Source organism: Miniopterus schreibersii, assembly GCF_964146895.1.
Source record: "Miniopterus schreibersii genome assembly, chromosome: 16".
In the NCBI taxonomy this organism is placed as follows: domain Eukaryota; kingdom Metazoa; phylum Chordata; class Mammalia; order Chiroptera; family Miniopteridae; genus Miniopterus; species Miniopterus schreibersii.
This window is the reverse complement of record NC_138116.1, coordinates 11,629,912-11,644,235: the sequence shown is the minus strand read 5'-3', so window position 1 is coordinate 11,644,235 and position 14,324 is coordinate 11,629,912. Positions and strand designations below refer to the sequence as shown.

The 14,324-nt window shown below is 35.8% G+C and overlaps 2 protein-coding genes across 11 annotated transcripts in view; both read right to left on the bottom strand.

The window, feature by feature from the left end:
• The window catches only part of BRIP1 (BRCA1 interacting DNA helicase 1), a 78,184-nt gene extending 76,028 nt beyond the window's left edge, over positions 1-2,156 (bottom strand). The window contains 2 exon segments of the mRNA XM_081161813.1: positions 869-980; positions 2,050-2,156. Of these exon segments, the coding sequence (XP_081017939.1) occupies positions 869-980; positions 2,050-2,145 (208 nt within the window). The 5' untranslated portion in view covers positions 2,146-2,156.
• Positions 2,157-5,395: 3,239 nt separating this feature from the next.
• Positions 5,396-14,324, bottom strand: part of INTS2 (integrator complex subunit 2) — a 30,912-nt gene continuing 21,983 nt past the window's right edge. For all 10 annotated transcript variants that reach the window (XM_081160891.1, XM_081160898.1, XM_081160892.1 and 7 more), the window contains 8 exons: positions 13,865-14,066; positions 12,820-12,945; positions 10,489-10,687; positions 9,571-9,822; positions 9,096-9,203; positions 8,858-8,963; positions 7,526-7,702; positions 5,396-7,415 (listed from right to left, as the gene is read on the bottom strand). In XM_081160891.1, the coding sequence (XP_081017017.1) occupies positions 7,246-7,415; positions 7,526-7,702; positions 8,858-8,963; positions 9,096-9,203; positions 9,571-9,822; positions 10,489-10,687; positions 12,820-12,945; positions 13,865-14,066 (1,340 nt within the window). In that variant the 3' untranslated portion in view covers positions 5,396-7,245. The remainder of the gene's footprint in view (positions 7,416-7,525; positions 7,703-8,857; positions 8,964-9,095; positions 9,204-9,570; positions 9,823-10,488; positions 10,688-12,819; positions 12,946-13,864; positions 14,067-14,324) is intronic.

Below are 14,324 nucleotides of genomic sequence, written 5' to 3'. Positions count from 1 at the left end.
AATATTAACATCAATAAGAATCAAAATAGACAACCACAAGCTTATAAAATATTTACTTTTTATTTTTAATATTTAATACAGTCTTATCAGTAGCACAAACATTTCCTTTTAAAAAACATTATATATTCATACATTTATATATACATACAAACATATACGCACACACACATATACACATCTACATACATACACATACACACCCATGGTTAACTTTAAATTCTGCCAACACTTTAGGTCAAAGCAATCTAATTATGTAATTAAAGTGTATCTAATATTGTATTTCAGATTCATTATGTATATTAGATAGTCTTGCATAAAAGTAAATATTTCTAGGCATTTTTTAGCAGGTAAAGTAAAAGTAATGGAAAATAATATGGATTCATAAAAACAATATTACAACAAATGCTTATATGGCATCCAAACAAGAAGGAAGATCAACTAGAATGTTTTCTTTTTTTATATATTCCATGTTTTAATGTTATGAGAAAGGGACAGATAAGCAAATATATTAAAAAAAAAATTTTTTTAAAAACACACAATTATTCCTATATGTTATCTCTTTCATCTTTTACATAAAAATTATCATAGTTATTTTGGTAATAATAACTCTAAGCATGCCAAGATTCTCCTACATACTCTGAATCATCAAATAAAAAACTACATTAAGTTCAAAATTGTTTTAGGATTAACTGAACATATTTTGTCATATTGAAATTCTTTTGGGAGATATATAATATTATAAAGAAACATCTTAAAAGAGAGTACTTCAATTAGCTAGAATATAAATGAATCATTCTGAATGAAAAGTATTTTATTATACTTTTTCAGGTCCCAATAAGCAACCTGAAGATAGCAATCAGCTACTTACCACTAAGAGACTGTTGCCATGCTAAAGCAGAACAAAGTAAGGCTAAGCTTTTCCCACTTCCTGTAGGGCTTTCCAACAAACAATGTTGCTTACTGTTTAATCCTCTGACAATCTATGGACACAAAAACAATTAAAAAAAAATCAATAAACAATTTACTTTATTAGGGTCTCCATCAGAAGGAAACATGTATAAAAAGTTCACAGCAGCACTGTTTATAATTGCAAAAGAATGTAAACAACCCAAAAGTCTATCAGAAAGAAAATGGACAAAAAAATTCCTGATATTCGTATACTAGAATACAATACAGCAATTAAAATGGATTAATAATCAACAGGGCAACATCTTAAAAATAACGTTAAGCAGCCCTGGCCAGTGTGGCTCAGCTGGCTGGAGCATCTTCCTATGCACCAAAAGGTGGCAGGTTTGATTCCCGGTCAGGGCACATACCCAGGTTACAGGTTCGATCCCTGGCCAGGGCAAGTGCAGGAGGCAACCAAATCTATCTTTCTCTCCCTCGCTCCCTCTCTCTAAAATCAACAAATAACAATAATAATAATAATGTTAAGCAAAAAAGAATCAAGTTCTACAGAAAGATAGGTGTACTATCATATCACTGTGCAAAGGTCAAAAATATATAAAGTAATACTCTGTATTGTTTATGGATACATATGTATGTAATAAACGTATTAAAATACCGTTAGGAAAGAAAAAGAACAAATTCAGGATACTAGTAATCCTATTACTTGTAAACAAGGTATAAAGTAAATATGGCAAAATATTAAGATATAACAAAGCTGGAAAGTTGGTTTACTCAAGTTTGTGTATTAATTTTCTATGACTGAAATATCTCAAAAAAATTATGGTGGGAAATAGAGTATTCTATGTGGAAGACAGTATACTTTGTAGGAAGTAGTAATTCTGTAGAGTAGAAGTTCCAAATAAGCTGAGAACATTGTTCAGAGTGTTCTCCTTTGCTTCCTAACTAACCATGAAAATATACACTTTAGCAGTGATCAGTACTATTTTTCCAAAGGTTAGGTGTTCTTCAATGAACCCAGAAAATATTTTCAATCCATTTATTATCTGAGAAAATAAATGTAGTCACAGACCCAATGTATGTTGTGAATTACAGGCATATGTATCTTAGTAAAGACTTGCAATAACTGTTGAAAATACTTACAGAATTCATCATAGCAAGCTGTGATGGATAAGCTTTACAAGGAAAGTTAATCTTCACCCCACCAATTGTATATTCAGACCATGCTGAAGACATCATACTTCCTTGTTTACTTCCTTGTTTGTGTTAACTGCAACACAAACGAAAATCAATATTGAAATAATGCCATTCAAAGAACACCAGATACCCAACACTAGGGTAGAAATCTGGAAATAAAAATTGGAATAAATATATAAACAAAACAAATGGAAGTAAAAGAATTTCCTAGTCTTATAAATCACAGCAGTTGAGAGCATGCCTTGGAATCTGACAAATCTGGATGTGTATCCCTGTTCTGCCAAAGTTGTGGACCAGGAGTTAGGAAAGGGGTTCTGGATCAGGTTGTGACAACTCAAATATGTTGCCTTGATCATGTCTCTCCGCTTCTCTAGACTAAGATCCTTATCTGTAACAATCCTTCATTTTAAATTGTTGTAAGAAAAAATAAATAAATAAAATTGTTGTAAGGGGCAAAACTCTTTGGCATATAGTAGGTGCTCAATAATTCTTACTTAAAGGTCAGGATGGTACAATGCAAAGAAGTGGGCTTTGGAGGAAGGCAAGTCTCAGTGTGAATTCCACCGTATGAATCCCTTCACCTCTCAGAGCCCGCTTCCTCATCTGTGAAGTGGGGAAAATACTACCTACCTGAGAGGGGGTTTTATGCAAATTAACCAAGAACGGAGTTAAGAATAAGGTGACTACAGAATGAGCCTAAACGCCAGTATCTGACACAGGAAGGGATCGGCTCCTCTCCGCATCCTCTAAACCACCCTTTCCTAACCTAGGATCCAGAGACGTCACGCCCAGGCTGGGATCTCTAGACGGTGCACGCTAAAGTTTCTGTGCACAATTGCATTTTCCTGAAGAGAAAGCCCATGGATTTCTCATTCCCAGAAACGTATCCTAAGGAAATACTTGAAAACATGGAGGGGAATGATATACACTGTTCTCAACTGAGGGATTATTTGCAATAGTGGGGGTGTGGGGAGGTAAATTCCATCTGGGGATGGAGGGATGGTTGAAACAGCAATTCCACAGATGATGAAGTCAATAATAACCTTAACCATAGCTAATGTGTTCCAAGAGAAGTTAAGAACCACCATTCTAACCTATTTTCCAGTTCGAATAGCTCGTGATTCTATCTCTGCAGCTCTGAGAATGAGATCTGGTGGGATCTAACCCGATTCTGAACAGCTCAACGCTGGCGAGGTTACTCAGGTATTACCTAGAAATCAACCCACCCCCCACCCCAACTGTGGCAACAAGCCTCTCAAAATGGGGTAGCTTCCCCCAAATACTGAATCAAAGAAGAAGGAAAAAAATCGGCCTGCCGCTGTCGCCCCCTGCCGCCGAGAGTTCACGCGGGGCCCAGGCCTTCGCGCTAAGAAGGTGAGGACAGGCGCCTTCCCCCCCAGGTTTTCTTCCGCCCACTTCCCCCGCCCCGAGCCAGCCGAGATGCCCGAAGGTGGTCCCGTCAACACCCCTGAGCCGGCCGGAGGCTGGGCGACAGCAGAAAGCACCCTCGGTCAGACTTCGCGCCCCCCCACCGGGGACAGACTTGCCTGGTCTGAGGAAAACCGAAGCAACGCTGACTGGGCGCCGATTCTCGGGAGAAAAGGAAACCGATATCGGAGAGCAAATCAAGCCGAGCCCTGCCACCGAAAAAAAGGTCACCAGCCTCTCTCTTCTTGGCTGGGCTGCTACGCCCCTGGCCTGGTCGTGGGCTGAGGCCGCTTTATTTTCTCTCTCCTCGGGTTCTCTTCAGTCCCCTCACCAACTCTCCCAGACGAATTCCCGCCTCCCACCCCCTCGGCTCCCAGCACCCAATCGCAGGGCGAGCTCAGGCAACCAATTACACGCCAACGCCAGAAATCGGGCAACCAATCCCGGCGCGGGACTAGAGCAAAGGAATTCTGCACCCAATGGGAGCCTCGCAATAAGACGAGACCCCGCCCCCCAAGGTAATTGGCAGCACCGGAAGACGAACAAGGGGAAAATGAATGACTCCGCGCAATTTCCAGAGATTTAGGCAGAGAATTCTCCGTTGGACTTTTTGAAACCCGTGATTTAACCCGTGTGTGAGTGTCTTTGGAAATGCGAGGTCTTATTCTTAAGGTCTGTAGATAAACGGAGAGGAAACACCTTTAGGCCTTGCCCGGTTCCTCTCTCAGCGTTTTTCAATGCCGCTGGATTCAAATTTCCGAACTTTCATTGGAGTTCCCAGGGTATCGAGAATGAGGCGGGAATTGCTGGACTGGCGAACCAAACGAAGTGAAAAGGTTCGTGACAACGGGCTACGATATCTCATTAATCAAGGATTTCCCAGCTATCAAGTTCAACCAGAGAAACGCTCTCGAGGTCTCTCCAGCACCAGATCACTTACTTCTACCTCCATTAAGGCTTATCCCTCCTAAAAATCAGTTCATTCTTCTTTGCCAAGAAGTACACTTCAGTTTACTCAAAGGTAGGCGGTTAATCATGATCTCGCCAAATATTTTTTTTATTCTGTAAATCCTAAACTTGGCTCAAATAGAAGTGTACTAAAAAGAGAAAACCAGGTACAGTTTCTCAAATTCAAGAAACTATTTTGGGGCGAGGTTTGCTGCAGGAGGGAGCAGCAGGAGAATATCACCTTTAGTTTTACTACATCTTCCCCAAATGACAAAACTTACTGTCATAAAAATAAATTCTACTCTTTAATCTAGTAATTTCAGGCTGAGAAACGTATCCTAAAGAAGTAAGAAAAGTTAACAATACCTCAGTTGATAAGTGTCTACTGTAATATTGAAAAAGCAAATCACAAACTTCTCAGCCTAGTAATAGAAGATGGTTATGAAATATCAATTCAATCATTATGAAACCAATAAAAGAATTATAAAAACTAAACAGCCTGCAAACAAATTCCATCTCAAACTAAACGAAAAAAAGCAGACTGCACACTGGGTATTAAAATTATGTGAAAATATAAGCAAAGATGAAGGTAATTTACTGTCAAGACAGTGGAATAAAGGATAATTTATAAAAAGAAATCCCTAAAAATACCTTCAAATTGTTATTATGCTTATACAACATTTTTAAATATCCAGTCTTTTAAGTAACTGTTCCAGGGTAACTACTCTGATTTTTCTCTCCTAAATTTCTAAGGCTCTCAACAGGCTCTAACCTTGTGTTGCCATTTGATGCATGTGGCACAACACAGAAACGGATCCACCTAGGTGTGGAGTCAGACAGCCCTGGATTCCAGTTCCCTGAACTGTTCCTTTCAGGTTAACAGTAGTGAAATGAAACAAAAAAATACAAGTCCATTTGATAAAGAATATGAATGTTTATAAACCAATATTCAAAATAGCTGCACACATCTGTTTTCACTTGAATAAAAAAAATCACATTGTGACAAATTTTATAACCTTAACTTAAAATACATGAATATTAGCATTTACTAATATATTTACACATTTTATTTACATCATCAACAAATCTGATGAAAAACAGTATATGTTATTATTTTAACACAGCAGGTTTTGACCAGTCTTTGAAAATTTACCCAGGAATGTGCACTACCTTTAGGTTAGAAAACTTATTTCAATCTTTTCTGAATTCCTAGAGGTTACCTACCCACACAAAATATTCCCAAGCCTCAGTTTAAAAACAAAACTGGAGTGGGTGTATTTAATCTTAAAAGACTACAAAACTGCCTTGTTTAAAAATATGAAAATTCTTATGATATTTTTTTAAATGCTATTCTTTTTCACAAAAATTACTTAATTGAGCATTAAGCATCTACTATCTATAATACTGTGCACTTCATGATTTGAAACAGATACAAATTAGTTCTCACCTAATACCCTTATGAGGTAGGGCCAGTAGCAATCCCATTTTAAAAGGAGGAAAATGAGATGTGACTATTTGCTAGTAAAAAGGCTGAAGTTTAATTTCTTAAAAACCACACTTTCTAAATAGCCTGCCTGATTTCTTTCACAAGTGAAGAGTTCTGTTGCAAGCGGGGGCAACAGAGGGGTGGGTGTCTGTCATTCAGGTATATCTCAGAAAGCAAAGTACCTTCTATATTGTATACTTAAGAAAATAAAATGAGGATTATGGATTACCTGAATGCATCTATCTAATAATCAACGGAAGTTACTAACAGAGGACTGCAAAATCCTTCAACAGCATGGTATTTTCAGGGTGGATGGTTGTTTTTTTTCCTTATTTTTTCCTGAGGTCCAAACACTGTATATATTCTCTTACTCAAAGATCTTCTAAAATTATGATGTGAATTATAATCCTGATGACAAACCAAGAGCTCTTTAATGCAGTGGGTTTTATTACTCTAAAATTTAAATAGATACCAATGTATTTCTGACCATTAGATAAGTTACTAAAGCATTATAAAAATAAATTTTAAAAAAACTAAATGAGACCCTCCTTTCAGGTTCTTCTCTGCACAAGGATGTTTCTGTACACACTTTTAAACCAGTATCTTAAAATCCCAAATTATTCAAGTATCTCCTTAAACATATGGCTTTACATATTAGTAAAAATTGAAGCAAATATGTAAAAATCTTAAAATCCTCATCTATAATTCCATGGAAATCATTTACAAAAAGCTATTTGTCTTTTTTAAAGCCTTCTCAATACTGTTTCTTGAGAACTGGAATTCTCTCTTGTATTACTATTACTTGCATTGCAAGTTTTAGAGATTTCTATTTGGGTATTTAAATTCCTAATTTTTCCTGAAATCTCCCTTTTTCTCCCTCTCATCATTGCATCATCACACTCTGTTACTAGCTCACAGTTAAACAATAAGGCTACCCACATACTCATTTTTATAAGAAATTAAAGGCTTGGCAGTTTTTCTTCACTTCAAAAGCTAAATACAAGGACAAATTCACTTTCCAGTAGTGAGTTTCTTAAATGTGACCCCAACAGAAAAAAAGCTCAGCTGCTACAACATAAACATACCAGCAAAGTAGATCCAAAGAACTGCCAATCAAATACAAGCAAGCATAATTCTCCAGAGTTCTAAATTGTCTCATGTTGAATGGAATCATTTTAGTGATTCCAAGAGGTTACTGTTCCCATTCAGTTTAGAGTTGTTATAAGATACAGATTCATATTGGGTATATGCAGCAAACACCTTTTTTTTAAAGCTTTTTTTTAAATTCCACTAACACTCATGTTTATTATTTCAATTATTGTGCTTTCAATACAATGACAGAGCTGTACATCAGGATCCATGCTTCCAGTGTCCCTGGATCCATTTTTATAAGATGGATCTTTACAGATTCCAGACCATCCACTTGGTTTCTCCTTTATTTGTTGAAGACCTAAAAACATAAGGGGAAAAACTAATTAAGGCAAGAAATCTAGAAAGGATTTTGTGGTTTTTTGTTTGTTTGAGATATTAAAAAAAGTCTGAAAATAAGTTACTACTTACGTGTAATAATTGGATCAATGTCTCTAGTCTGAGTGGCAACATCAGAGGCACAGACTTGCCCTATTTGGATCAGCAAAGACATAATATCCTCATACAGTGGAGGAAATGCTCGACAAAAAGAGACCAAACTTGGCAGAGTTGGCATGAAAAAAGCATATCGCTTGGCCTGTGTTAAAACTGTTGGAAAGAAGGGAACAATTTTTGTCTCTACAGGTATAAATTCAACATACGTGGTCTATACAATATACTAAGTACCATGCTCTGTGCTGAGGATACTCAGCTTTCTAAGACATAGCCAGCCCCTGCCTTTGCCTTTAGGGAGCTCACAATCCAGTAGTCAGCCATCATCCAACATAAATTCTTATGCCCAAGCACTGTGATAAGTGTATGACATGCATTATTTCATTTAATTCACACAATATTATGAATAAGGAAAGTACTATAATGAAATATATTTATAGAAGAAAACTCTTAAATAAAACATAGAGAGGTTAGCCATGGCTGGGTAGCTCAGTTGGCTACAGTGTCATCCTGATATACCAAGGTTGAGGGTTCAATCCCTGGTCAGAGCACATACAGTAATCAATCAATGAATGCATAAATAAGTAGAACAAATTGATCTTTCTTTCTCTCGCTCTCTCCCTCCTCCCCTAAAATTAATTTTTTAAAAACACGGAGAGTTTAATAAATTTGTTCAAGGCCACACAGCCAGTTAGTGGTGGAGCTGGGATTGAACTTGGGCTTTAGGATCTTAACCACTACAAACGATTATAACATGAGGTGAATACAATGGAAAGGAAAATGAACAGGTTATTATGGGAGCCCTGAGAAAGAATATAAAATTAACTAAGCCATTACTTTAAAACATTAAATTGTAGTTCATATATTTTAAAGTAGTTTATTTTCATACCATTTTACTCTACAAACTGGAAGGTGATTAAAATGTTAGGTTATATTTTAGAACTTAAGAAAACAACTGATATATTTTTCTTATTTATACATATGATTATATTTCTCTGGAACTCTAAGCATTTTTAATAATTATAACTTGTTTTCTGTTGACATAATTACATTCAGAAAAATTTTATTTCCATTTATGAAATGTGGGAAGCTTATTATTATAAATCTGTACATAGTTATTCACAAAATGAATGATACAATTTGCCTACCTATTCATCTCTACACTATAAATCACATTTGTAATAAAAAAAATTTCAGAAGATAGCATAAATTAAACTATTAGTGACACAGAAAACAGTGTCACTAAATTCAGAAAAAATATGTACTTCTTTATGTTAGAAGTTTTGTCACTGATGTTGGTTGGCTACACACCTGTCAGCAAAGTCCCCATGACATTGACAGCTAAGCGAGCCACACTGAGTGACTTTGGTAATGCATACTGGATACACAAATGAGAAAGCAACTGGATAGCAAATATCTGCAATACAAAATCCAAATATTACATGTTTCTGAAGAATATTTTTAAGTAGTAAAAATTATAAAATGTTTTACATAATTAGCAAGACTGGAGAGAAATCAAAATTTACCTAACGAGCTAAATGTTCATTACCTGTTTTTCAAGTTCTGGCTGTGCAATAAGCTCAGGTATGAAATCCAGACAGATGTGCATAGATGGAATACCTGCGACCGTCAGAGGCAAAAGTTCACATGGATAACCCTATCTCAACAAGAAAGGAGAGAAAAGATATAAATAAAATAAGTGTAGGTCAAATACAAATAAAAATATAAAGGAAGGTTTCACTTCCCTTATGTAAAAGTTGCTCAGAAGGCTACAGTGCCCTATACCTATCCTGGCATTTCACCTTTCTGATGCACTAGAATAGAGATGAATTACCTAAACACTTTAACAGGCTGAAATAAAACCTAAAAAAATCTGGGTTTTCTCCATATTGCAAAGGAGCATGATTAGTTGTGTTATCTCCAGTTTCTAAATGCTTCCTATTCATTTAGTATTCAACTCCCCCCCATACACACACACACAAAACAAAAGTTCAACCATAAAGCACCATTCTTTGAAAACTGACCTGAAAGTGAACAAGCTTAGCAATGTTGGGGTCCGCAATGTACATTTGGTGCAACAGACAACAGATAAGGCACTGAACTTCTCGAAGGTTACAAAGCAAACTGTCTTCTCCTTCCTCCAGTCCCTTATTTGGAGTGCTGGTAGTAATGACACTTTGAACATTCCTTAGCAAGCTGTCTGGATTGACACCCTTCGCTTTCTCCTCTTCAGTAGGTAAGCAAATCTCCAAGAGAATCTGGACAGCTGCACTATCCTACAAGCAAAGAAAACTGAATTGAAGTTTCTGAGAAGTTTGTTTGAAAACAAATATGATTTTATTTTCACATGAACAGAAGTGATAAAAATAACTAAGGTACCTCTAGGGAAAAAGTGAACAATCTATAGGGCAATGGGTTATGAACCCTTTTTTAGGGCTATGAACCCTTTTAAGAATCTAAAGAAAACTATACACCCTCTTACACTGTCATAGTATTTAACATTGTTTGACATTTTATGATATGCAGGGGTGGACAAAAGTAGGTTTACAGTTGTTCGTATGGAAAATAATAAAATAATTAATAAATAATAATACAAGAATAAACTCGTTTCACATACTCACAATTATAAACCTACATTTGTCCCACCCTACATATATACTTTTTGTTCGGTTTGTCTCCACAATTTCATTTTAAGGAGCAAAAGTCTTATATTTTGTTAAAACGTAAATCTTATTTAAATGGGTATTAAATTAGTATCATGAAGATCATTCCTGATTTTAGTAATACATATTTAGAAGTAAAGGTAACACTATTATAGTACATTTTGTAATAAAAAGAATGCACAATCTGTCACCTTTGTACATAGAAAGCATAATACGCCTTCTACTTAACTGATTAACAGTGAAGCCCTTGCCCTTCTTGACTAAATTTTACTTTATTACCTGAGCAGCCAGTAATGCATTTTTCAGTTCTTCTCTAGTGACTTCTGGGCCATCGGTTTGTCCAACTAAACCTAAAGTATTATTCTGGGAAGGCCGATCCTGCTCTGCTGTTTCCTTCAGATGAGCACTAAGGTAGGCTTTGGATGCAAGAAGATATCCATTCAACATGTGTAGAGTAATATCCATCAGTGGAGGGCATCTAAATACAGAAAGAAGAAAAATACACGAGAAAGAACCTCCAGGAACTCATCACCCAGCTTCAACAGTTACCGCCACATGGCCAGCGTGCTTTCATCTACACCTCCGTCCACTTTCCCACCACCAGCACGGGGTTAGTACAAAGCAATCCTACACATCACATATTTGTGTATGTGTATATCTTTTCATATTGTTTAATTTTAAAAAAAATACTCGTGAATGTTCACTTGGTAAAAAAATTAAATTTTAAAAATGAACAAAATTAAGAGGCAAGGCAATAGAACAATAAAGGAAAAACAGCAATATATATACGAAGAGCTAATATCCTTTATGAAGAGCTCGTTAAATCAAAAAGATAAGCAATCTAATAGAAAGGGAAGCTAAAACATAAAGGAGAAATGCCAACAGCCAATAAATATACTAAAATATTCAATCTAAAATGTAAATTGAAATGGGAATCCATTTTTCACCTATCAAATTGGGAAATATATATAATAGTGTAGGAAAGTGTACAATATCAAACACAGTTAGGGGAATGTAAAATAGTTCCACATTTCTGGATGACAATAAAAATAGGAATCAAAAGTCTTGAAAATGAACATGTTACTTCTGCCCCAATAATTCCATTTTTAAAAGTCTATTCTAAGGAAATACTCAGTACATAGAACAGTAACCACAGCACTACCAATAATATAGAAATAAAATATCCAACAATAGGGACTGAGCTAAACATAGCATGTCTATGTGAAATACCATGTAGCCAATTAATATAAGTATCTATTAACATGAGAAAAGGTTCAGAAGTAAAAATTCCGGCTACAAAAACATTAGGTACATATGATGGCATAATTTAACAACTCCCTGAACAACTGGAGGCAATTCAGGTGAAAGGTTACCTACTTAAGTGGATTTTTAACCCTGTTAAATCGTTTTAGAAGTGGCTCTTTTCTGGAAATGTTATTCATTATTGTTCTCCTTTTATTAGAAACTTAACATCACTAATACTATTTATTCTTCTGATTCCTATTTCCTGAGACCCTGATCTTGCCAAATCGTACCTGGCCGATTCTGCAGGTTTTTGTCACTTCGAGAGTATCATCCCCAGGTATGAGGACAGATGAGTCTATTCAGGGTATATCCTAGTTAGCCTCCTTTACTCCAGTTTCTTTCCCCTCTAAACCCCCCAGCACAAAGCTTCCCTTCTTAAGTTACCACCTAAATGATCTTTTTAGCCCAATACTCAAGGTCCCCCATAGTATAACCCCAATCGAACATTCCAGTTCTAAAATCTGGTCTTCTCAAAACCTTACCTCTCCACGTAAGTCTTTTCCATTCTTGCTTGTATTCTTTTGCCCACAATACCTTCCTTGGCCCCCTTACTACCATCATTATAGTATCTGTTCTCCTAAATCCTATTTGTATCCTTTAACATACTAATCAGGTCCCACTTCCTCCACATCTTCCTGAACTTTTAACAGCATTCATTTACTATACCATTCATCTACCTATGACCATATTATTTAACTTTTCATTTATTTGTCTTATTTCCCCTTCGATAATCACTGTGAAGACAGGCCCCTTAACTTATTTATTTACTTGATATTATTTAGCATAGCAACTAGAAATTCAAATATTAATGATGTGAATTAATTAATTCTGCCCCTTGAGGTGACAACACTTCAAAGCAATTAAGTTCAGCAACTGGCAAGGAATTATAGGCAGATGTGGAATCATTGAAGCTAACAAACATTACAACTAAGGATGCCAAAAACATCACAGTTTTAATGCATGTAATGGTTCACAATAAACCAACTTTTTAAAAAGCCTTTTCAACAAAGCTAGCAGAAATGGTATTATTCTTTACTGATCTTGTTCTGAGAGAAAGAACAGCCATTATTGAAGTTTGCCAGCACCAAGAATGACATTTCTTTAAGGCCAGGTTTATTAATCACATATTAAATATTAAACTGAATATACAGTTCATGAACATAGACAACTTGAAAAAAAACCTCACAGGCCATACTACCAGTTATCTGCAAGAGCCTTAGATAAAGTTTAAACTGAATTTCTTCAGTTTCTTTGCCTCTCCAAAGTATAACTCTCTAATAAAAATGAAATTCAAATGACACATACCTGTGTACCCTCTGATCACATCTTAGAACAATGAGAGGATCTATCATCAGGTCATTCTGAGTATACTTTTGTTGTCGAACAAACTTTATTGAAGGCTGAAGTGCATTAACTGTCATTACCCACAGCCTGATGAGAAAACAATCACATGTTCAAAATAGCTATATTATAATTGAAACCTGTAGCCATCCAGTCCTTTTTTTCTTAAAAAAGATATATTCAGGGGGGAAAAATAGAAAACTGGTATGAATGAACTTTGAAAAATTTAAAAACTATAGAAATTTAACCTATTGTTATGTCTCTAGAACAAATGAAGATAAAACATTAAACACAGAGTAGTTTCAAGAATCTTCACCACTGTCATAGAATAATCATGGCACTTAAAATAAAAATTTGAGGCCGGGTAGCTGTTGGTTAGAGCACTGTCCCAATACACCAAAGTTGTGGGTTCAAACCCAGGTCAGGGCACATACAAGAATCAACCAATGAAGGCATAAGTAAGTGGAACAACAAATCAAGGTTTCTCTGCTCCCTCTCTCTCTTTCTTTCTCTCTGATACAGTCTATGTACCAGTAGAGACCCATTTGACTAAAGACAAAATAATAAATTCAGTGTTCTCTTAATTTTACTGTACACTGAAATCACCTAGGGAATCATTAAAAAAAAATAACAATGCTTGACTCCACCCACAGACATTCTGATTTCATTGGCATGGGTTACAACTTGTGGATCAGGAGTTAAGTTCTCTAGGTAATATTAATATTCAGCAAAATTTGGAGCCACTGCAGTGATAATCACAATGCTGATCTAAGTCACAATCAGCCACAAGTGAGTATATGTGAGGGCTCACTTTTAAAGAACTTTCTCGTTTCTGTTTCTGAAGATAAAGTTTATTCATTTCCTTAAGTTATAACAACTCTTTAATTAACAGTCTTCAGAAAGGATTTTATTGTCAAACATTCAACAATTTTAAAACATCTAAGTTTAGGTTATTGTATATAATCACTGCTATACACTTATCTATTTCCTGGAACAATACAAAAATTACCTTCTAGGCATCACAGTGTTAAGAACCATCCATAGTTTATTGACTGTTTGAAGAATTCGCCGCGGAACCCCTGCATTCAACAGCTGGTTCATATTGGAGGTTAATACTTCCGCATATGGTATGAGTTCACTGGCAGAGAGCAGAGTCAAGTGTTCTAGAATCTGCATCACTTGTGTGTAACTTACTGGGACAGCTAAAAATGCTGAAAGGAAAACTTAGCAGTCAATCTAAATTCTAAACAGCTTACCAAATGGGAAGTAATATTGCTGTATCACAGTGATTTTCAACCTTTTTCAGCTCATGCCACACATAACTACTAAAATTCTGTGGGACACCAAAAAATATATTTTTTGCCAATATGACAAAAAAAATAGATATAACTTTGATTCCTTCACACCCCACAGCTATTGTTATGTTGGCTGTTGTCATTTTTTTTGACACTCTAAGGGAAAAGAGGTCA